General features: G+C 45.5%; 1 protein-coding gene across 6 annotated transcripts in view; it reads left to right on the top strand.

Moving 5' to 3' along the window:
- Positions 1 to 585: 585 nt before the first annotated feature.
- The window catches only part of UBN2 (ubinuclein 2), a 236,664-nt gene continuing 212,379 nt past the window's right edge, over positions 586 to 24,870 (top strand). For 3 of the 6 annotated variants that reach the window (XM_073572986.1, XM_073572985.1, XM_073572984.1), the window contains exons 1-2: positions 586 to 1,201; positions 24,542 to 24,634. In XM_073572986.1, coding sequence (XP_073429087.1) covers positions 794 to 1,201; positions 24,542 to 24,634 — 501 coding nt within the window. In that variant the 5' untranslated portion in view covers positions 586 to 793. The remainder of the gene's footprint in view (positions 1,202 to 24,541; positions 24,635 to 24,870) is intronic. The other 3 variants (XM_073572989.1, XM_073572988.1, XM_073572987.1) reach the window with 2 other exon arrangements.

Genomic DNA, 24,870 nt, shown 5'->3' with positions numbered 1-24,870 from the left:
CACATCCGGTTTTACTAAACATTTGCCGGATCCGGCACGACGCCGGATCGCGCCGAAAACCTGAAGTGTGAAAGTAGCCTAAGCTGCACATACCATCAGTCCCAGCGGATCTGTATGCAGCGTTGGCCTAACACCACATTTGCCAAACACCACGGGTGGCATGACAAACTATTCTACCATTAACTACATCTCCCCATTGCTTGGGCGCCCAGGGCCACGGACCGGGTCACCGCTGCTGTGACACATCTCCCTGACACCGGCCCAGTACCGAGTACCCCACAGTCCTGGGAGGGCGACCCATCTGCACACCCCCAGCTGTGTATATGTCTGCATACCCCCAGTTGTGTATATGTCTGCACACCCCCAGCTGTGTATATGCCAGCACAACATTTTTTAACAGCTGCACTTGCAGAAGAGCGCGGCGTCCTCGTTGTCTTGACAACACACGCGATTTGATTTCAACGTCAGCGGCAACGTAACCTTTGGTCACCACGTCCAAACAAATGCAAAACGAGGAGAAAGAAATACGTGATGACGTCTTACACACGCCCCTACCCGGCGACCTCTGAGCGCATGCGCTGTGGAGAGCGGCCCTGTTATTATTTATGTGGGGCCCAAGATGGCGGCGACGCATAGGACAGTTAATGTAATGGAGCTGGTGGCGGCCGGTAGGACATAGGAGTTTTGCTGTCACCAGCGCTCCGTCTACACGGGCTTGCAGTAAAGGACCAAGCCTAGCGGTGTACAGGCCACTTGCATAGAGGCGTCACAGGAGGCCCCGTACAGGTACAGTATGGCGGAGCCGCGCAGGGTGCCGTTCGTTAGTTTGTCACCCATGAAGCCACGCGAGACTGCAGGCAGCCTGCTAGCGGAGCAGCAGCGGAATCCTCCGACCCCGGCGGCCTCTCAGCGCCCCCCGGTACCGCGCCCCCAGCTTCCAGGGATGCAGCCGCGGCCTCCCCCATCGACTCCGTTCCCGCGGCCGCCGCGGGAATTGGCAACGTCGTCTGCTCCAGTCAGGGAGGCCGGATCCTGCCCTGCCAAGGCCACCGGTAAGGCGGAGGACGAGAAGCCGAGCAGCAAGAGCACCATCCGGCTGGAGCTGACGCTGAGCGACCCCACGGATGAGAGCTGTGCAGAGTTCAGCTACCGGCTCCTGATGCAGAACGAGAAGAGAGGCAGCCATGTGGTACAGGAAGAGGTGAGAGGCCATGCAGTCCACTGCTCCCTCCTGAGCCCACCACACTCACACGAGCCCACCGCTCCAGCCTGAGGCTGCTGCCACGCACACCGAGCCCACCACACTCAATGAGCCCACTTCTCCCGCCTGAGGCCGGCACCCGACTCACACTGAGCCCACCCGACTCACACTGAGCCCACCCGACTCGCAGTGAGTCCACTGCTCCTGCCTGAGGCCACCGCCACTCACACTGAGCCCACCACACTCGCAATGAGCGCACTGCTCCCGCCTGAGGCCGCCGCCACTCACACTGAGCCCACCAGACTCGCAATGAGCCCACTTCTCCCGCCTGAGGCCGGCACCCGACTCACACTGAGCCCACCCAACTCACACTGAGCCCACCCGACTCGCAGTGAGTCCACTGCTCCTGCCTGAGGCCACCGCCACTCACACTGAGCCCACCACACTCGCAATGAGCGCACTGCTCCCGCCTGAGGCCGCCGCCACTCACACTGAGCCCACCAGACTCGCAATGAGCCCACTTCTCCCGCCTGAGGCCGCCGCCACTCACACTGAGCCCACCAGACTCGCAATGAGCCCACTGCTCCCGCCTGAGGCCGCCGCCACTCACTGAGCCCACCACACACTCAATGAGCCCACTGCTCCCGCCTGAGCCCGCCGCCACTCACACTGAGCCCACCACACTCGCAGTGAGCACACTGCTCCCGCCTGAGGCCGCCGCCACTCACACTGAGCCCACCACACTCGCAGTGAGCCCACTGCTCCTGCCTGAGGCTGCCGCCACTCACATTGAGCCCACCACACTCGCAATGAGCCCACCGCTCCCGCGCTGAGGCCACCACACTTGCAATGAGCCCACTGCTCCCGCCTGAGGTTGCCGACACTCACACTAAGGCCACCACACTCACACTGAGGCTCATGCCTGAGGCCACCGCCACTTGCGCTATGCTGGGACCTGTGCTTGGGCAGGGTAATGCTCCCTCTGTAGGCCAGGTCCTGTGCCCTTCACCCCTGTTAGCCAGTAGTCAGGCTGCTTTGCTGGCCACTGCATCTTCTGATGTTTCTAGAAGTCGCTTCTCTGATTCTGTAAGCGATTTCCTATAGAGCCCCATCATTTGTGACTCTGCCAATGACTTCCTATAGGGCACCATGATTTCTGTGTATGCCCCTGATTGCAGGTCTAGTCATAGAATCGCAGAGTTGGAAGGGACCTCCTGGGCCATCTGGTCCAACCCCCTGCTCAAAGCAGGATTCGCTAATTCATCCCAGTCAGATGTCTGTCCAGCCTCTGTTTGAAGACATCCATTGAAGGAGCACTCACCACTTCTCGTGGCAGCTTGTTCCAATCATTGATCACTCTGTCAAAAAGTTTTTTCTAATATCTAATCTGTCTCCTCCCATTCAGTTTCATCCCATTGCTTCTAGTCTTTCCTTGTGCAAATGAGAATAAAGTTGATCCTTCTACAATGTGACAGCCCTTTAGATATTTGTAGACAGCTATTAAGTCTCCTCTGTCTTCTCTTTTGCAAACTAAACATTCCCAAATCCTGCAACCTTTCCTCATAAGACAGGGTTTGCAGACCGGTCACCATTCTGGTCGCTCTTTTCTGAACTTGCTCCAGTTTGTTGATGTCTTTTTTAACATGTGGTGCCCAAAACTGGACACAATATTCCAGATGAGGTCTGACCAAAGAGGAGTAGAGGGAAATAATGACTTCACGTGATCTAGACTGTATGCTTCTGTTAATACATCCTAGAATTGCATTTGCCTTTTTTGCTGCTGCATCACACGACTCATATTCAGTCTGTGATCTATTAGTATACCCAAGTCTTTTTCACATGTGCTGTTGCTTAGCCCTATTCCTCCCATTCTGTATATGCTTTTTTTCATTTTTATTGCCCAGATGTAGTACTTTGCATTTTTCCCTGTTAAAAACCATTCTGTTAGTTGCTGCCCACTTCTCCAGTTTATTTATATCTTTTTGAATCCTCTCTCTTCTCTAGTATTAGCTATCCCTCCTAGCTTTGTGTCATCAGCAAATTTAATCAGTTTACCCTCAATTCCTTCATCTAAATCGTTGATAAAGATGTTGAACAATACAGAGCCCTGTGGTACCCCACTTGAGACATTCTTCCAGCTGGATGTGCAGCCATTTATGACCACTCTTTGGGTCCGATCACTAAGCCAGTTATGAATCCACCTAACAGTTGCCTTGTCCATTCCATACTTAGTCATTTTTTCAATAAGGATTGTATGAGATACTTTGTCAAATGCTTTGCTGAAGTCAAGATATACTATATCTACAGCATTTCCTTGATCCACCCAATCAGTGATTCCGTCATAAAAGGAAATTAAGTTAGTCTGACATGACTTATTTGTTACAAACCCATGCTGACTCTGTTTAATCACTTCATTCTTATCCAGGTACTGACATACATGTTGTTTAATAATTTGCTCAAAGATCTTTCCTGGTATAGAAGTCAGACTCACCGGCCTATAGTTGCCTGGGTCCACCTTCTTCCCCTTTTTGAAGATAGGAACAACATTTGCTCTTCTCCAGTCTTCTGGGACTTCTCCTGTTCTCCAAGAATTTTCAAAGATTATAGAGGGGGGTTCAAAATTTTCTTCTGCTATCTCCTTCAGTACTCTGGGGTGTAATTCATCTCTACTGTGTAGATTTTGTAAGGAGCCTATGAAATAGTGGTCCATCTTTGTCACATGACCAGTATATACTGCTCAGGCAACAATTAAGAGACCACTGCAAAATTTTCTTTGTCTGATTTTTCTCTTTATAGATATATTTATTTTTGAGTAAAATGTAAATTGCTCTTTTATTCTATAAACTACTGACAACATGTATTTGAATTTCCAAGCACTAAATTTTGTATTTATTTTCAGAAAATGAGAAATGGTCAAAATAACAAAAAATGCAGTACTTTCAGACCTCAAATAATGCTAAGAAAACAATTTTATTATCATTTAGAAACAACAATACTAATGTTTTAACTCAGGAAGAGTTCAGAAATCAATATTTTGTGGAATAACCATGATTTTTAATCACAGCTTTCATGCATCTTGGCTGCTTTCCACCAGTCTTTCATACTACTTTTGGATGACCTTATGCCACTCCTGGTTCAAAAATTTAAGCAGTTCTTCTTTGATGGCTTGTGACTATCCATCTGCCTCTTGATTACATTCCAGAGGTTTTCAGTGGGGTTCAAGTCTGGAGATTGGGCTGGCCATGACAAGGATTTGATGTGGTCCTTCATCCATTGATTGACCTAGCTGTGAGGCGTGGTGCATTGTCCTGCTGGAAAAACCAGTCCTCAGTTGGGGAACATTGCCTGAGCAGAAGCAATCAACTGTTTCTCCAGGATAACCTTGTATGCGGCTTGATTCATATGTCTTTCGCAAAGATTAAAGGGAATCTGTCACCTATTTTGTTTGGCATATAAGATGTGGCCACCGCTTCAGGGGCTTATCTACAGCATTCTGTAAAGCTGTAGATAAGCCCCCGATGTAACCTGAAAGGTAAGAAAAACGAGTTGATTATACTCGCAAGGGGGGCAGTCCGGTCCGGGTCCGGCGCCTCCCATCTTCTAGCAATGACGTCCTCTTCTTTGCGTCCTGTCGCGGCTCTGGTGCAGGCGTACTTTTCTTCCCTGTTGAGGGCAGAGCAGAGTACTGCAGTGCGCAGGCGTCGGGAAAGGTCCAAGAGGTCCTGCACACTGCAGTACTCTGCTCTGCCCTCATCAGGGCAGAGGAGTATGCCTGCCCCGGAGCCACGACTGGAAGCAAAGACGAGGATGTCATCGCTCGAAGATGGGAGGCGTATTACAGAACGCTGTAGATAAGCCCCTGATGGCGGTGGCCGCATCTTATATGCCAAAAAGCAGGTGACAGATTCCCTTTAACCTGTCCAATTCGAGCCTTCCTGAAGCATCCCCAGATCATCACCGATCCTCCACCAAATTTCACAGTGGGTGCAAGACACTGTGGCTTGTACGCCTCTCCAGGTCTCTGTCTAACCATTAGACGACGGAGAAGATTACCTTACTCCAGTCCTCTGTGGTTCAATCTTTATGGTCTTTGGCAAACTTTAGCCTGGCTCTCCTTTGCTTCTCATTGACAAAAGGCTTTTTTCTAGCTTTACGTGACTTGAGCCCTTTCTCTAGTAGCCTGTTGCGAACTGTCTTGCCCTGTACTTCTGTAGATTTGTTGTCCCCAATGTCTGATTTTTGACCTTGTTGGAATGGACTGCCGTCTTAGAAATTTTAAGGATGGAGGCATCATGATGCTCACTGTATCCCTCTGCTAGTAAAGCCAGAATTGAGCCCTTCTTTTCCTCACTCAAGACTTTTCTTTTCCACTCCTTTGGCATGGTTAAAAGTTTTTTTCATTCCTATTACTTTTGGGATATTACTAGCACTTGTTTTGCCATCCAGCTTGTCCTATTGCAAGAGTATAGTGAACACCACAGCAGGGTTTTTTATACTTTCCTTTGTTAAATAAGATTTGGTTCAGGTGATCGCCTAATCAGAAGCACATTAAGGCTATGTGCACACGTAGTGTAAAGTGCTGTGGATTTTTCCACGCGGATTTGGAAAAATCTGCAGGTCAAAAGACTTGCAGTTTACCTGCTGATTAGCCTGCGGTTTCACACCTCTACAATGGAGAAGGTGTGAAACCGCTGCGGATTCCTCACAAAGAATTGACATGCTAAGGATTTGAACCCGCGGAAAAATCCGCTGCATGTGCACAGTGTTTTTCATTTTACCATTTAAAACAATGGTACTGTACAACGCAGCTAAATCTGCTGCAGACCCGCAGAGCCAAAACCGCTGCGGATCCGCAGCAGAATCTGCAACGTGTGCACAGCCTTAGTAGAATGAGGTGTACTCTGGTTGGAATTCAACTGACACTTGAATGGAATGGCTGTCAGACATGTAGAGAAGCTGATTTTTATAAAACTGTGCAGTGGTCTCTTAATTTTTTCCAGAGCTGTATGTTCCATAGCTCAGAGAATGGAGCCAACTGCAGCACTGAGGACATTGTCATCAGTTCAGTATGTATACATGCAAGGAGGGAGACCTGTCGCAGCTCTGATGAAATTCTGGCAGCACATAGTCCCTCTATGGACTTACCCCATGTCTCATACATGAGCGATACATTGATGCTACGTAAGGGCTGGGAATACGCAGTGTACACATGAGATTTTGCTGTAAGATAGCAGAGCAGATATCAGTCAAGCTCTTGTGGGGGAGCTAGAGAAGATCAGTGCACTTGTCGTCATCTTCACGGAAAGACTCAGTTAATTTTCTCATTGATGTTAGATATATTTGCGGCCAGGAAGGTGTTTGCTTTTGTCTGTTACTACCCTACCCTGCCATGTGATTACCGTCACATCTACTGTAACCAAAACCGGCATTACGTGAAATGAAACCTACAGCCTATTATAGCATTGGCTGGGATAGAGATGGCAGTTTTGCATATTAAACTAAATGAATTAGAAAGTAGTGTTAAATTCCTGGGGTCAAATACTTCGCCCTCAATTTTAATTTTAGGCTTCTGCATAATTGATGCATAGTTAAAGGGTCTGCACCAGAATATTAAGTTATCCCATATGTCTGAGATGGGTTATAACTTCCTTTTTACAGGGGTGGGGGGAATCTCTGCGGTCTTGAGAACGGGAGACTTTAACCCCTTCCTGACATCCGACGTACTATCCCGTCCACGGTACCCGGGCTCGTATGACCGTGGACGGGATAGTACGTCTACCGCGATCAGCGGCGCCCACGTGGTGAGCGCCGCTGATCGCGGCCGGGTGTCAGCTGATTATCACAGCTGACACCCGGCACAATGTGTCAGGGGCGGTCACGGACCGCCCCCGACACGTTAACCCCTTGCACACCGCGATCAAACATGATCGCGGTGTACCGGGAGTTAAAGGGAAGCATCGGCAGGGAGGGGGCTCCCTCCGTGCTTCCCTGAGCCCCCCACGGCAGCGCAATGTGCAGCGCTGCTGCGGGGGGCCTCCTATCCTCCAGGCCCCCGAATCCAAGATGGCGACAGGGGCCTTCGGGGACCTGAGGAAGCTGGCTTCCTCAGTGCCTGCAAAGCGCAGGCATGAGAAAGCCTTCGGCACTGCCTGTGACAGATCGCTGATCTGTCACAGTGATCTGTGATGTGACAGATCAGCGATCTGTCACAGGACAGTGATGTCCCACCTGGGACTATGTAATAAAGTAAAAAAAAATTAAAAAAAATGTAAAAATAAATTAAAAAAAATCGCCAAATAAATTAGTAAAAAAAAAAAAATATTCCCCAATAAATTCATTTTTTGAAAATAATAAAAAAAACAATAAAAGTACACATTAGGTATCGCCACGTCCGTAACGACCTGCCCTATAAAACTGTCCCATTAGTTAACCCCTTTAGCGAACCCCTTAAAAAATAAAAAACGAAGCAGAAAATAATGATTTATTATCATACCGCCAAACAAAAAGTGTAATAACGCGCGATCAAAAAGACGCATATAAATATCCATGGTACCGCTGAAAACGTCATCTTGTCCCACAAAAAACGAGCCGCCACACAGCATCATCAGCGAAAAAATAAAAAAGTTATAGCTCGCAGAATAAAGCGATGCAAAAATAATTATTTTTTATATAAAATAGTTTTCATTGCATAAAACCGACAAAACATAAAAAAACGACCTAAATGAGGTATCGCTGTAACCGTACTGACCCAAAAAATAAAACCGCTTTATCAATTTTACCGCACGCGGAACGGTGTAAACGCACCCCCCCAAAAGAAATTCATGAAACGCTGGTTTTTGTTCATTCTGCGTCCCAAAAATCGGAATAAAAAGCGATCAAAAAATGTCACGTGCCCGAAAATGGAACCAACAAAAACATCAACTCGTCCCGCAAAAAATAAGACCTCACATGACTCGGTGGGTCAAAATACGGAAAAATTATAGCTCTCAATATGTGGTGATGCAAAAACTATTTTTACAATAAAAAGCGTCTTTTAGCGTGCGACAGCTGCCAAACATAAAAACCGCCACAAATAGTAAATCAAACCCCCCGTTATCACCCCCTTAGTTAGGGAAAAATAATAAAATAAAAAAAATGTATTTATTTCCATTTTTCCATTAGGGCTAGGGTTAGTGTTAGGGCTAGGGTTAGGGCTGGGTTAGGGCTAGGGCTGAGATTAGGGTTAGGGGTGTGTTGGGGTTCGGGTTGGAGTTAGAATTGGGGGTTTCCACTGTTTGGGCACATCAGGGGCTCTCCACATGCAACATTGCGTCTGATCTCAATTTCAGCCAATTCTGAGTTGAAAAAGTCATATGGTGCTCCTTCCCTTCCAAGCTCTGCCATGCGCCCAAACAGTGTTTTACCCCCACATGTAGGGTATCGGCCTACTCAGGACAAATTGCAAAACAATTTTTGGGGTCCAATTTCTCCTGTTACCCTTAGGAAAATAAAAATTTGGGGGCAAAAATATCATTTTTGTGGAAAAAAAATGATTTTTTTATTTTCACGTCCGAGCGTTATAAACTTCTGTGAAGCACTTGGGGGTTCAAAGTGCTCACCACACATCTAGATAAGTTCCGTGAGGGGGTCTAGTGTCCAAAATGGGGTCACTTGTGGGGAGTTTCAATAGTTTAGGTACATCAGGGGCTCTCCAAACGCACATGACACCCGCAGACCATTCCATCAAAGTCTGCATTCCAAAACGTCACTGCTTCCCTTCCGAGCCCCGACGTGTGTCCATACAGTAGTTTTCTCCCACATATGGGGTGTCAGCGTACTCATGACAAATTGGACAACAACTTTTGGGGTCCAATTTCTCCTGTTACCCTTGGGAAAATGAAAAAATTGGGGACTAAATGATCATGTTTGTGGAAAAAATACGATTTTTTTATTTTCATGCCCAGGCATTATAAACTTCTGTGAAGCCCTTGGGGGTTCAAAGTGCTCACCACAGATCTAGATAAGTTCCTTAGGGGTTCTCGTTTCCAAAATGGGGTCATTTGTGGGTGTTTCCACTGTTTAGGTACATTAGGGGCTCTCCAAAGGCAACATGACACCCGCAGACCATTCCATCAATGTCTGCATTCCAAAACGTCACTACTTCCCTTCCGAGCCCTGACGTGTGTCCATACAGTAGTTTTCTCCCACATATGGGGTGTCAGCGTACTCAGGACAAATTGGACAACAACTTTTGGGGTTCAATTTCTCCTGTTACCCTTGGGAAAATAAAAAAAATGGTGACTAAATGATCATGTTTGTGGAAAAAATACGAATTTTTTATTTTCACGCCCGGGCGTTATAAACTTCTGTGAAGCACTGGGGGGTTCAAAGTGCTCACCACACATCTAGATAAATTCCTTGGGGGGTCTAGTTTACAAAATGGTGTCATTTGTGGGGGGTTTCCACTGTTTAGGTACATCAGGGGTTTTCCAATCGCGACATGGTGTCCGATCTCAATTCCAGCCAAAAACGTCAAATGGAGCTGCTTCCCTTCCGAGCTCTGCCATGCGCCCAAATAGTGGTTTACCCCCACATGTGGGGTATCGGCGTACTCAGGACAAATTGCACAATAACTTTTGGGGTGCTGTTACCCTTGGAAAAATAAGAATTGAGGGTGAAAAGATCATTTTTGTGGAAAAAATTTGATTTTTTAATTGTACGGCTTTGTTATAAACTTCTGTGAAGCCCTTGGGGGTTCAAAGTTCTCACCACACATCTAGATAAGTTCCTTATGGGGTCTAGTTTACAAAATGGTGTCATTTGTGGGGGGTTTCCACTGTTTAGGTACATCAGGGGTTTTCCAATCGCGACGTGGTGTCCGATCTAAATTCCAGCCAAAAACGTCAAATGGTGCTGCTTCCCTTCCGAGCTCTGCCATGCGCCCAAATAGTGGTTTACCCCCACATGTGGGGTATCAGCATACTCAGGACAAATTGCACAATAACTTTTAGGGTCCTGTTACCCTTGGGAAAATAAAAATTGGGGTGAAAAGATCATTTTTGTGGAAAAAATATGATTTTTTAATTGTACCGCTGTACGTTATAAACTTGTGTAAAGCCCTTGTGGGTTCAAAGTTCTCACCACATATCTAGATAAGTTCCTTGGGGGGTCTAGTTTACAAAATGGTGTCATTTGTGGGGGGTTTCCACTGTTTAGGTACATCAGGGGTTTTCCAATCGCGACGTGGTGTCCGATCTAAATTCCAGCCAAAAACGTCAAATGGTGCTGCTTCCCTTCCGAGCTCTGCCATGCGCCCAAATAGTGGTTTACCCCCACATGTGGGGTATCAGCATACTCAGGACAAATTGCACAATAACTTTTAGGGTCCTGTTACCCTTGGGAAAATAAAAATTGGGGTGAAAAGATCATTTTTGTGGAAAAAATATGATTTTTTAATTGTACCGCTGTACGTTATAAACTTGTGTAAAGCCCTTGTGGGTTCAAAGTTCTCACCACATATCTAGATAAGTTCCTTGGGGGGTCTAGTTTCCAAAATGGGGTCACTTGTAGGGGGTTTCCACTGTTTAGGTACATCAGGGACTCTCCAAACGTGACATGGCGTCCGATCTGAATTGCAGCCAATTTTGCATTGAAAAAGTCAAATGGCGCTCCTTCCATTCTGAGCTCTGCCATGCGCCGAAACAGTCGTCCCCCCCCCCACAAATCAGGTATCAGCGTACTCAGGACAAATTGCACAATAACTTTTGCAGTCCAATTTCTCCTGTTACCCTTGGTAAAATAAAAAAAATTGAACCTGAAGTATTTTTTTTGTGAAAAAGTTAGATGTTCATTTCTTTTTAAATATTCAAAAAAATTCCTGTGACGCACCTAATGGGTTAATAAACTTCTTGAATGTGGTTTTGAGCACCTTAAGGGGTTCAGTTTTTAGAATGGTGTCACTTTTGGGTATTTTCTATCATATAGACCCCTCAAAGTGGCTTCAAATGTGATGTGGTCCTAAAAATAAAATGGTGTTGTAAAAATGAGAAATCGCTGGTCAACTTTTAACCCTTATAACTTCCTAACAAAAAAAAATTTTTGTTCCAAAATTGTGCTGATGTAAAGTAAACATGTGGGAAATGTTACTTATCAAGTTTTTTGTGTGCCGTATCTCTGTGATTTAAGGGCATAAAAATTCAAAGTTGGAAAATTGCGCAATTTTCAAAATTTTTGCCAAATTTCCATTTTTTTCACAAATAAACGCAAGTTATTTGAATGAAATTTTACCACTAACATGAAGTACAATATGTCACGAGAAAACAGTGTCAGAATCACCGGGATCCATGGAAGCGTTCCAGAGTTATGACCTCATAAAGGTACAGTGGTCAGAATTGTAAAAATTGGCCCGGTCATGAACGTGCAAACCACCCTTGGGGGTGAAGGCGTTAAGGAACCTTCTCTGAATGGAGCAGACATTGAGAATGCATAACTTCGCTCCATTCATTCTCTGTGGGAGTGTCAGAGAAAGCAAAGTGTATGCTCTGCTGAATGAATGGACTGCCCATTCTGGCAATGGTGTTGCAAAGTTTCCATAATCGTTTCCTGTGCAGCAAACTTTTAATAAAAAGATTTGTCCAGGTAATATATTAGGCTGTGAATGGGCAGCATTTTACAGCAAGCTGGCCTGTACTCTTAGGGTATGTGCACACGTTGCAGGTTCTGCTGCGGATTTGTCCTCGCGGATTTAGCAAAATCCGCAGTTAAAATGACCTGCGTTTTACCTGCGGATTTTGTGCAGATTTCCGCTGTGTTTTTTACACCTGCGGATTCCTATAATGGAAGAGGTATAAAAACGCTGCCGATTCCGCACAAAGAATTAACATGCTGCGGATTCAAAACCGCTGCGTTTGGGCGTAGATTTTTCCGCAGCATGTGCACAGCCTTTTTTATTTTACATTGCATTTAGTGGTACTGTACACCGCAGGGCCAAATCCGCTGCGGATCCGTAGCAGAATCCGCAAGTGTGCACAGACCCTTAATATTCTCTGATGACTTTGATTCCCAACTCTGAGGGTATGTGCACACGCTGCGGATTCTGCTGCGGATCCGTGGCAGATTTGGCCCTGCGGATCCGCAGCAGTTACGCAGACAATGTACAGTACAATGTTAGCCAATGGGATTTCAAATCCACAGTGCACATACTGCGGATTTTTCTGCACGGATTTGCTGCGGTTTTAAATCCGCAGCATGTCAATTATTTCTGCGGACTCCGCAGCGGTTTGACACCTATTCCATTGTCCAGGTGTCAATCCGCAAGGGAAAACCGCTGGCCAATCCGCAGGAAAACCGCAGGGCATTTTACCTGCGTTTTTACTTGCAAATCCGCGTGGAAAAATCCGCAGGTGAATCCGCAGCGTGTGCACTCACCCTGACTCTCTCATCCATGGCTCATGTTTAAGTGATAAATTTACTGTAGTAAAATAGTAACATCAGGCTTTTAATCACCATTATAATACAATAATCAAGCTATTTTGATAGAACATAAAATATATTGATTGGAATACAACTTTAGAGCACAATAAATTGTAAATATGCAGTAAGTGGGGGGAAAAAGCTTTCAACAAAAACTGAACATTTGTGCAGTCTATGAATTTGTTCTGACAATTTGTATCGCCACCATCCGATCCTCCATAGATGACCTCAAATCTGATCTAATTATTTTAAAGCTACAGAACGACCTCTCTACACTAGAGTTGGTGGCAAAGCAGTAACCACATGGGCAACGTCTCCAACCATTTCAGGGTGTAAATGAATTGTCTCATGCATAGTCGGTTTTGATGAATAGCTGAACTCTACTTCCTTAAGAGCAAGTGAAAACATTTTGCTAAAATATGGTCAGTCTGTTGGCTATGGGAGTGAAATCTTTTTGCCTACGGCAACGCTTTCCTGCTCCTTGTCGTCCAAATATTCTTAAAATGAAACTGCTCATCTGATGAGGCTGAAGATATGGTAGCAGTGGCAAGACCCAAGTCCTCCTGCTCTTGGCACTCCTGTAGCCCGCTCATGCTAACTACTTCAGTCAGAGCTTCTTTTCCATTAGTAAGCTGTTGATTATCCAGCAATATTCGATGACTTGGGTCCCCATAAACTGCTGCCAGAAGAATGTTATTTTCTAATAGTGTCTCCATTTCATTGAAGCTGCAATGCCAGCTGCAATTAAACCTCCTCTTTGGGACAGGCAAAACAGTAAGTTCTTCCACTCCTTTATGAAAATGCCTGGCGTTAAATCGTCAACTTCTAATTTTACTCTTCGCCACGACAGCACCCACTGGAGGTATCGGATCCGCCCATTTGGAACAGGAAACCCTACAGGAAAGATAAAAGGGGCGGTCCGCCTTTCCTCCTCAGTTTTGGTTTCCTGTTCCAAATGGAGCAGGATCCTGCAGGATCTTACCCGGGCCATGCATCCGCCTGTGCGGTCTCCTCGGGAACGGCAGGGGCTGCGGTCCGGAAGCAGCGTCGGGGGAGATTCCGTTTGACGGCTCCCCCCTCGTATGGTGGCACAGTGGTAATGACCGGGTCCGGGGAGGGCCGCCCGGTCTTACCAGGGAGCGGGCCGGTCCGGCATCCGGGGGATTCCCCCCCCCCCAATCGGTGGGGATATAGCGTGGAGGTGAGGCCATGAGCGCGCGAGCCGCGCGTGTGAGTAGCGGTGGCGCGGAAGCCGGCTGTCACCCGACGTTCCTATACCCCGGAAGTAATGGTTGAACTAACGGGGTAGGATGGCGATGACGCGGCGCATGCGCCCTGTGACAGGGCGACTTCCGGGGGGCACGACAAGAAGAAAGATAAAACAGCGCTGTAGCGCTGCATCGTTGGAACCATGTCGTCCCCCGCAGAGTCGCAAACCCCAGCAGGGGATTCAGCTGGGGGCAACTCCACCAGGGACCGCAGCGCCAGGACAGAGACTGCCCGCAGGAGCGAGGCAGCAGAAACCCGATCCAGACCGTCTCAGCCATCCGACCCGGTATTAAGCTTCACTGGGTGAGTGTGCAAAGTATATACTCTACCTATTAAGCTAACCTCCTCTCTCCCCCCCCCCCCCCTCTCTCTTTACCTTTGACCTCTCACTTCAGTCAAAGAAAAAAGAAAAAACTAAACATAAAGAATGCGCATTATGTTCAGATCCTCTCCCTGACTCCTACCCCAAAAAACTCTGCAAACAATGCATGAAAGAGACCAGGCAGGGGTCGACGATATCTTCCAAAGATATCCGAGCCATAATTAGGGAGGAAATACAAGCCATCAACCGCGCCAGCACTCCCGCAGAGTCCAGTCATAAGAAACAGGTCATTGTTAGTTCAGAGTCAGAGGAAGAACAGGAGTTAAACTCAGGCTCCGCATCCACGTCCTCATCGTCATCCTCGGAGATGGAAGGACGCGCGTGTTTTCCACTGGACAGCGTAGATAACCTTGTAAAAGCGGTTAGAAATACTATGGGATGTGAAGAAGAAAGGGGAGCCCAAACCGCGCAGGACATTATGTTTGCGGGATTGGCAGAGAAAAAGAGGAGATCATTTCCGGTGATACCAGCAATTAAGGACCTCATCAAAAGAGAGTGGGAGAAACACGACCAGAGGGGTTTTCTCCCATCAGCTTCAAAACGGAAATACCCGTTCACTGATGAAGATCTATTAAAATGGACTAAAGTACCAAAGGTGGATGCCGTCATATCCTCCACTTCCAAACAGACCTCGATCCCGGTCGAGGACGCAGGATTGTTAGCAGACCCATTAGACCGAAAGGCTGAATCTTCGCTCAAAAGGTCCTGGGAATCCACCACCGGGGTATTCAAACCCGCAATAGCCAGCACATGTACTGCTAGATCAATGCTGGTATGGCTAGATCAATTAGACCAGCAGATTGAGCAAAGAGTGTCAAGGGAGAAACTGCGTGCAGCCATCCCGTTGATAAGAGGTGCAGCTGCCTTTATGGCAGACGCTTCAGCGGACACCCTAAGACTGGCAGCGAGGTCGGCAGCCCTGGTGAATAACGCCAGATGCGCGCTGTGGATAAAGAGCTGGAAAGGGGATGCACAATCAAAATCCAAAATTAGTGCAACCCCATGCGAGGGTGAGTTCCTCTTTGGAAAAGCCTTAGACGAAATTCTCGCCAAGGCAAAAGAAAGCAAAAAGGCCTTCAGTGATTCTCCCATTCCGTTTTATAGGAAAACCTTTAAAAGACGGCCATTCGGGAGAAGAAGGCAATCGGACAGAACGAACAGATGGGCCACGAAAGATGAAAAGCAGAAGGGTACCATCTTCAGAGGGCCAACATATAGGAGAGATAAAAATAAAGAGTTTAGACCCACCAGTTGGGGGTAGATTAAAATTTTTTTTTTACCAAGTGGGAACAAATTACGTTAAACCCATGGATTTTGAACATAATCAAGGAAGGAATAAAGATTGAATTCCTTCGGATCCCTTATGAGTTCTTTGTTATAACTCGCCTTAATTCCTCACTTCAGCAAAAGGCTCTCGAAGACGAGATTCGAGTCCTACTAGCTAAAAAAGTTTTAGTTGACGTCCCTGAGGAACAACAGGGTAGAGGCTTTTACTCTCCCCTGTTTTTGGTGCCTAAACCAGACGGTACGTTTAGAACCATTATTAATTTAAAGAAGCTAAATTCATTTATAAAAAATTATAATTTCAAAATGGAATCAATTAGATCCACTATAAAGCTTCTTTTCCCAAATTGCGTAATGGCAGGGATTGATTTAAAAGATGCTTATTATCATCTCCCTATACACAACAGATTCCAGAAATACCTAAGAGTTGCAGTGGAAGTCGAGGGAAGGATTCGTCATTTCCAATACGCGGCAATGCCCTTCGGGCTTTCCACGGCACCAAGAATATTTACCAAGGTGATGGCAGAAGTGATGGCCTACCTTCGCCAAAAAGACACACTAATTGTACCATATCTAGACGAATTCCTAATAATTGGGAATTCAGTCAAACAATGTACTGAACGCGTAACTGACGCAATCTCCTCTTTTCAGAGCCTTGGCTGGATTATCAATATCCAAAAGTCCAGACTCGGTCCGCAATCTCTCCAGACATTTCTAGGATTTCAACTAGATTCCTTGACCCAGAGATGTCTACTACCTCAGGTAAAAATCACCCTCACAATACAAAAAATACAAGCAGCTATAGATAAACCACGTGTATCCTTGAGAGAAGCAATGTCACTATTAGGATCACTAAATTCTTGCAGTCCGGTGGGCCCAGTACCATGTCCGTACGCTACAACACCAGATCCTCCAAGAGGATAAGCGACATAGTGGTCATTTGCAGAGCAAAATAACCCTGTCACAAGAAGTCTTGACTTCCCTAGAGTGGTGGTTAGACGATAACCACTTATGTTCAGGAGTTCCATGGGTTATAGTTCCATCCTGTATCGTAACCACCGATGCCAGTCCCCAGGGCTGGGGAGCCCACATGGAGAATGGGTTTCGTCAGGGAAGGTGGAGTAAAGAGGAATGCGATTACTCATCTAATTTAAAAGAACTGACTGCAGTGTTCTATGCTTTATACAACTTCCTTCCGCAGCTCCAACAGAAGCATGTAAGGATCCTGTCGGACAACACCACCACAGTGGCATATATAAACAGACAAGGAGGAACTCGATCAGAGACTCTGATGTCTTCAGCGGCAAGAATTTTAAACTTAGCAGAAAACTATTTTTTGTCCCTCTCGGCCCTTCATATCAGAGGCGAGAGCAATCAAAAGGCAGACTTCCTAAGCCGACACACTCTACGACAAGGAGAGTGGTGCCTCAATCGGAAGGTCTTCAGGGACATAGTAGCCTCATGGGGACAACCCGAGGTGGACCTTTTCGCCACAAAGGAGAACAGGCAGATAAAAACATTTGCCTCCCTATCTCCGTCAGATCACCCAGACATACTGGACGCCTTTCTAGCCCCATGGAATTTCAACCTGGCGTATGCGTTCCCTCCATTGATCCTCCTACCTCAAGTAATTCGGAAGATCAGAGACGACAAAGCAAGAATAATCTTAATAGCACCGTTCTGGCCAAAAAGACCGTGGTTTTCGTGGCTGCAGATTATGTCAATAACAGATCCTTGGATCCTTCCGACTGCCAATCTACTCTCCCAAGGCCCCTTTTTCCACCCTCAAGTGCTCAGCTTGCACTTGACGGCGTGGAATTTGAGAGGCAGTTATTGAGGACAAGAGGATTCTCGGAGTCCTTAATTACTACACTACTACAAAGTAGAAAAACAGTCCACAACCCAAATTTACACTAGAATATGGAAAAAATTTATTTAATTCCATACAGTACCTCATACAGCAGAAGTTCCGATAATCACAATCTTGGAATTTCTGCAGAAGGGGAAAGACTTAGGCTTAGCAGTAAATACACTAAGAGTACAAATATCGGCATTAGGAGCACTATATGGCCATAATATAGCAGGCAACAAGTGGATAACTCGTTTCATTACAGCATGTGAACGAATAGCTCCAATCCACATACCCTCCGTCCCTACATGGGATCTAAATCTGGTCTTAGACGCCCTAACGGTAGACCCCTTTGAGCCGATCGACACAATACCCTTCAAATACTTAGCACTTAAAATGGCCCTCTTAGTATCACTGACCTCAGCTAGAAGAGTGGGTGATATTCAGGCCTTGTCAATAGATCCACCTTTTTTCCAAGAATACCAAGACAGATTGGTATTAAAACCAGACCCTGCCTACCTGCCAAAAGTGGCAACAAAATACCATAGATCTCAGGAGATACTCCTCCCAACCTTCTATAAAAATCCCTCTACTCCGGAAGAGCAGAAGTTCCGTACTCTGGACGTCAAAAGAACTGTCCTAAAATGTATTGAGAGGTCCAACAGTTGGAGGCAGAGTAGGGCCCTATTTGTTTCATTTCAGGGCTTTAAGAAGGGGTATGGAGTCACGAAGAGCACCGTTTCCCGGTGGATCAGAGAGGCCATTCGTTTAGCCTACTCCGCAAAAAACGAAGATCCTCCAGGGAACATCAGGGTGCATTCCACCAGGGCAATGGCAACCTCTTGGGCGGAAAAGGGAGATGTTCCGATTGAAACTATATGTAAGGCGGCAGTTTGGTCATCCCCTTCTACCTTCTATAACCACTACAGACTTGATCTTTCATCAACCTCTGACTTAAGCTTTGGCAGGACTATCCTTGGCACGGTGGTCCCACCCAGGTGATGGTCTCTGGAATCTCTCCAGTGGGTGCTGTCGTGGCGAAGAGTAAAAAGCCGGATTACTTACCGGTAATGCTCTTTTAATGAGTCCACGACAGCACCCGTTCACTTCCCCCCCTAAGGATATCAATAGTTAAAGTATATTAACCAAATAATGGATAAGAAAGATGTTAAAATAAGAGAACATTGCCTAATCCTTGGTGGTCCTTCTGGTACTCTGAAACGAAAAACTGAGGAGGAAAGGCGGACCGCCCCTTTTATCTTTCCTGTAGGGTTTCCTGTTCCAAATGGGCGGATCCGATACCTCCAGTGGGTGCTGTCGTGGACTCATTAAAAGAGCATTACCGGTAAGTAATCCGGCTTTTTCTAGTCACTGTAAATGGGTGATGAAGCATTTCTTTCAGTTTAGCCACCTGTGTCCACTGACCTTCATTTAGTGTTACCTGAGGGTTGGTCATGTCTACAAGAAAGGGTTTCAGCTCAAGCAATCGCTCAGTCATTAAATATGTGCTGCCCCATCGAATGGCTTGATCCACAATCGCCTCTTTTCCAGCACGTCTCTTCAAGATGAAATCAATTTTAGGGGTTCTATCAGCAAAAAACAATTTCCTCACTTCGCCAATTAGAGTTCCCACATGTCCCTCTTGCAGACTCTCTTATTGCCAGCTACAGCGTGTGCACAACACAGCGCGTGTGTTGAATATGAGAAAGCTTTGAAGCAGCTTCAACAAGATCATCTAACTGTAAAGAATCATTATGCTGTTGTTCTGTAGTAATTGTTCCTCAGTTACAGGACTGTGGCCTTCCATCTCCAACATACTGAATCTGAAGTTTTCTTCTAGCTGCTGTTCACCTTCATTATTCTCATTCATCAGTTTAATTGTACTGTATGTTTGACGCATTTTCAGTTACAATAGCAAGATCCTGTTCTTTTTTGAGCTCATAATCTTGCAGAACTTCTTCCACTAAGGCCTGGAGAATCTGGCTGTGATGACCTATAGTACTGCCAGTGTCTCGGTAACAATTTTCTTGCTGTTGCAAAGAAATCAAACTTCGGTAGCAAAATAGTTCAGTCTATGATATGTGCAGACATCCATTTTAAGAAATATGAGGGTATGTGCCCACGATCAGTAAACGCTTCGGGTCGGATGCTGCTTACTTGTACAATGTCCAAACCGCCATAGCCAGATGTTAAAGCATAGTGAATGAGACACCCGCGTATCACCCGCGGAGACTAACATGCCTCACGTGTCGCAGCATGTCAATTTCTCTTACGTAGATGCTAGTCTTCGCAAGAGAAATTTCACCCATAGAATGTATTGAATGCAGTGAATCAGCACAGTTTAGTGAACACGTGGGCTCACCTGCGTTCAGTAGACTACATTGCTTTGGCTCGAGCGAACATCATTGCGTCCAAAGCGCTGCCAGTTCCGGATTGTGGGCACATACCCTGAATCTTCTCTTAAGATCCTCCTTTTGGTTAAGAGCTTCTTCAATCACTAATTTTGTAGTACTTTCTCATTCGTGAGAAACACCAAGTTTGCGGGCCATTTCTCCATCAAGAGCTGTAACAGCTGGTCGTGCAAATAATGTTAATGTTACACTGTCTTTCACACCAAGCTCTATAAACTTTGTTTCAAACACATCTGCTGTCACTGTTACAGTAACTTTGTCACTTACAAGATATTTTGTAACTGATGTTTGAGACGCTCTTTCCTCCTCTTTTGCACGGCGGGAAGTGCTGGGTACTAGTTTCTTGATGTCACTGATCTGTCACAGCTTTGAAAGCTTCTTCTGTCTTTTTAGATTGGAAGCTCTCATAGGAGCATTTTTATCACTGCCTGAGTGTGCACTGATTTTTAGCTCACAGCATTTGTTTTCATCTGTCATACAATGACACACACTATTTTTTTTTGTCTCGAGTTAATGTGAAATTCTCAAATACAGCTGGCTTCACACAGGATGCTTCTTAGGCATTTTGTATTCATGTAAATTCCCTCTCAAAATATATATTTGTAATTCCTGCAAGAATAAGGTATCGTGTATAATTTTGGAAAGAAAACAAATATTGCACTAATTAATTGTACAGATGGCGAATAAAAAGTTTGATTTATTGTATTGCATAGCTTTACTCTGAACTTTCAATCTCAGGCTTTTCTCAGGGGACAGCTCAGTAAATATATCACCTCATGATGCTTCAGTCTATGAAGAGGGGAGGAGGGAAGGGAGCAAGTTTGTTCTGAATTGTACCCCAGAAAGAAACTGCTAAGGCCTCTTTCACACTTCCGTTTTTTACAATCAGTCACAATCCGCCAGGTTTTGAAAAAAAACGGATCCTCAAATTTTTTTTGAGGATCCGTTTTTTTCCCATTGACTTGCATTAATGGCGGATTGTGACGGATTGATGTCCGTTGCATCCGTTTTTTGTGAGGATCCGCCAAAAGTTGCTGTCCGTCACCATCCTCAAAAATTTCAAAACGGAGCTTGTAACGTTTTTTTCTCTGGCGGATCCTGCAAACACTGATTTAACCCGAATTTCTTTCTGGGTGCCGGACAAAACAAAAAATTCTCTCGCTCTCTCTCTCGCTCTCTCTCTCGCTCGCTCTCTCGCTCTCTCTCTCGCTCGCTCTCTCGCTCTCGCTCTCTCTCTCGCTCTCTCTCTCGCTCTCGCTCTCGCTCTCGCTCTCGCTCTCGCTCTCGCTCTCGCTCTCGCTCTCGCTCTCCTTCCTAGCCAGCGATTCCTTTAAATTTCGTCATTTTCAGGATCCGTCTCAAAACGGATCCTGTGCCATCCGTTCACATCAGTTGACAACGGATCCGCTTGTCCGCCTTTTTGGCGGATTATAACTGATGCAAAAAACTGAAGTGTGAAAGAGGCCTAACAGAACTAATAACATGGAGAGCATCAGATCAACTAACCTCCAAACATAAGCTCAGAGGAAAAGCAAACTAAAACATGACGCATGCAGATGAAACACATTGGACTATTGATTTATGGATAGAAAGTTTTGATCTGCTTTAAGTAGTACTTGCCTTAATCCTGTTTACCTGCTCCTGCTAGCAGTTCTTGAGATGAGTGCAGGGCTGCAGGCATTCCTTATCGGTGCCTTTTTGCTCTGATCTGTAGAGGAGGAGCTTTACTACTGAGCATATGCATAAAGCGCAGCACTGATTCATCTCAACTAAGACAAAATCCTTAATCAGGAATATAGTAGACATTTATAGGACACTAGCTGAAGAGCCCTGTGCTGCCCGGGCATAGTAACTAACTGTGGTTAGTTATAACAAATTATAATTATCCTCCATCCCATAGTCCCGTGCCCATATACCCATCACACATATCCACAATCCCATAGGCCCGTGCCCATATACCCATCGTACATATCCTCCATCCCATAGTCGAGTGCCCATATACCCATCACACATCCTCCATCCCATAGTCCCATGCCCATATACCCTTCATACATATTCTCCATCCCATAGTCCCATGCCCATATACCCATCACACATCCTCCATCTCATAGTCCCGTGCCCATATACCCGTCATACATATCCTCCATCCCATAGTCCCGTGCCCATATACCCATCACACATCCTCCATCCCATAGTCCCGTGCCCATATACCTGTCATACATATCCTCCATCCCACAGTCCAGTGCCCATATACCCATCACACATCCTCCATCCCATAGTCCCGTGCCCATATACCTGTCATACATATCCTCCATCCCACAGTCCAGTGCCCATATACCCATCACACATCCTCCATCCCATAGTCAACCATTATGGCATCATAATGAGCGGCGGGGCTTGATGACATCAGCGTCGCCATGGCAACCATTGTGAAATAATGAGGGGCGGGGCTTGATACACACACTGTTTCCCCATTATGTAGATAGGGCATTATGACATCATGAGGGGCGGGGCTTGACGTGCACACACTTTTTCCCCAGTATGTAGATAGGGGCAAAATTGTTTGGTGAATTGGAACGCGCGGGGTTAAAATTTCGCCTCACAACATAGCTTAGGACGCTCTTGGGGTCCAGACGTGTGACTGTGCCAAATTTTGTGGCTGTAGCTGCGACGGTGCGGATGCCTATCCCGGACATACACATACAGTACATACATACATACATACATACATACACACACACACACACACACACACACACACACACACACACACACACACACACACACACACACACACACACACACACTTTGAGCTTTATATATTAGATTTCATAAGTTTCCCAAATTCGTATGAAAAGATATTCAGCACATACTGCATTTAAATACTGTACACAATTTTATATTTTAGGAATCTGTCTACTTTATTCTGACTCCACCAAAATGAACACACTCTGACTCCACAGCCCTGGTAGTATTCACCATGAATAGCTCTAAAGAGTAATTGCACTTCTTCCATTCTGTTCTCCTTTGTGGGATGCCTTTGTCATCACAGGTCGCCACATCTGCGTGAGCGCCTCTATACTGACACCTGTTATTACTATTTCCAGCCCCTGGATTATCACCATTATCTGGATATGTCCCTCCCAGTTCTACACTGCATATAAGTGGTTATTGAATTTGGGTTTGTGACTTGATGAATGGGATACTGCAGTCAAATGAGATTTACATTGATGTGTGTGTGTGTGTTTGTCGATCTGTCATAATAGATTGAATCATTCATGATTCAGCATTATAGAATGCTGTAGATAAGCCCCTGATGGCGATGGGCGCATCTTATAGGCTGAAAATGGGGTGACAGATTCCCTTTAATTCTTTGAGAGTAATTCTGTGTGTTTCGTTTGGCAAAACTTCTGCAATAAGCATCTAATACTCCTACCCTGAGTGCAATTATCTCCCCATTTTTAGTTTTGTTGTAAAGTTTTCTAGACAGGAAGGATAGTTACGGACAACCGTTCTCCCCTGGCATATGCATAGAGGTTATAGTGGTGGGAAGAACTACCATGGATATATCATGAAAAGTATAAAGAATTGCAGCACTCACCTCTGATCCTTGGTGGTATATTTCTTTATTTCATTACATCGATAACGTAAGGTACAGTGTGCAGGTGGCAGGGGAGATTAATTGGCGAGACAGGAGACCTGATGGACTACGGCCGTTTTGCGCCTGCTTTGCGCTTCTACGGGTTTATTAGGCTGTAGTCCTTCAGGTCTCTTGTCTCACCTGTTACTCTCCCCTGCCACCTGCACACTGCACCTTACAATGTTACCATGTAATGGAATAAAGAAATATACCACCAAGGATTGGGTAAGTGCTACAATTCTATATACTTATCGTGTTTTCTGTCATAAATGCTATGATGATGCTCCACCCTGAAGCGATCCATTGAAGAGGTAGAAGAGGTGTTGGTTCCACAGAAACTTAAAAGCTACACAATTTGTGCCTGAAACTTGTTTGCTAGACTACCATGGATATGTTTTGCTGTATTTCTGAAAGTAGCCTGATCATTGCCTAAGTGGCCAAAACATTTCATCAGGAGTTTGTATAATGGTTGATATGTTTGGATGGGCTCCTTCACAGTAGCCCCAGTTTAAAAGCAAGCTGCCAGCAATGTTACCCTAATGGGGGCCAGCCGGACTAAGTGGTAAGTCTGATGATTGTCCTCCTGAGCTTCAGGGAAAATAAAGCTTTATCACTTGCTTGTGGGTAGTGTAATTTGTGGGGCCCAGACATGAGTACAATTGGCAGGGCTCTCTCGCTAAACAAAAATATCCGTAAATCATGGTGTTGCGTCTGAATTCTCCTTTCTCATATTCCGGATATGCATCATTTTTTTTCCTGCTTTTATACATTTAGCTGTAGGCATTACTATCCTTCAAACCGCAGGGGTAACTTTCAGATGCACTGGGTTGTTGCTGCAAGAGCATGAAATGCTTGGTGTGGTGGTATCTAAAGTTAGGCAGTTTACGTTACAAGGTGTAGGTGTCTTCCAAGTGTGTCGCCAGAATTGGGAGTGGTTTCTTTTTGTTACTTTGCTGTTTGTGATATTTCTATCCTTTTCTAAAAGACTGATGTAAGCTTTGCTGTAAGAAAAGTAATTAATAATCTCATAAGTGTGCTCTACTTTACGTTTTAGGCTAAAATTCCCCAGTCTAATGATCCATTCAATGATGAAGAACGTGAAAGGCTTGAAGTAGAAAGAATGGCAAAAAAATTTGAAGCAAAATATGTAAGTACCATAGTTTTTTATTATATACTGGTGAAGTAGGAAAGGTTTACATCTGAAGTTTGTGTGCACTTTGTGGCAGCTGCAATGAATGTTAAATATTAATTATGCCTGTCTTTAGGAACTGAAGAACAGCCCCTACTTTGAAAAAAATTAGAATGGTAAAGTCCCATTATGGTCTTTCTGACCTTTGTGAATCAGACTGTATATGGTAAAGTAACATTTAAATGATGGTGACA

Source organism: Dendrobates tinctorius, unplaced genomic scaffold (genome assembly GCF_039654945.1).
Source record: "Dendrobates tinctorius isolate UK_male_01 unplaced genomic scaffold, ASM3965494v1 ptg000033l, whole genome shotgun sequence".
NCBI classification, from domain to species: Eukaryota; Metazoa; Chordata; class Amphibia; order Anura; family Dendrobatidae; genus Dendrobates; species Dendrobates tinctorius.
Note: the sequence above shows the minus strand (reverse complement) of the source record. Positions and strands in the feature narration are given on the sequence as shown.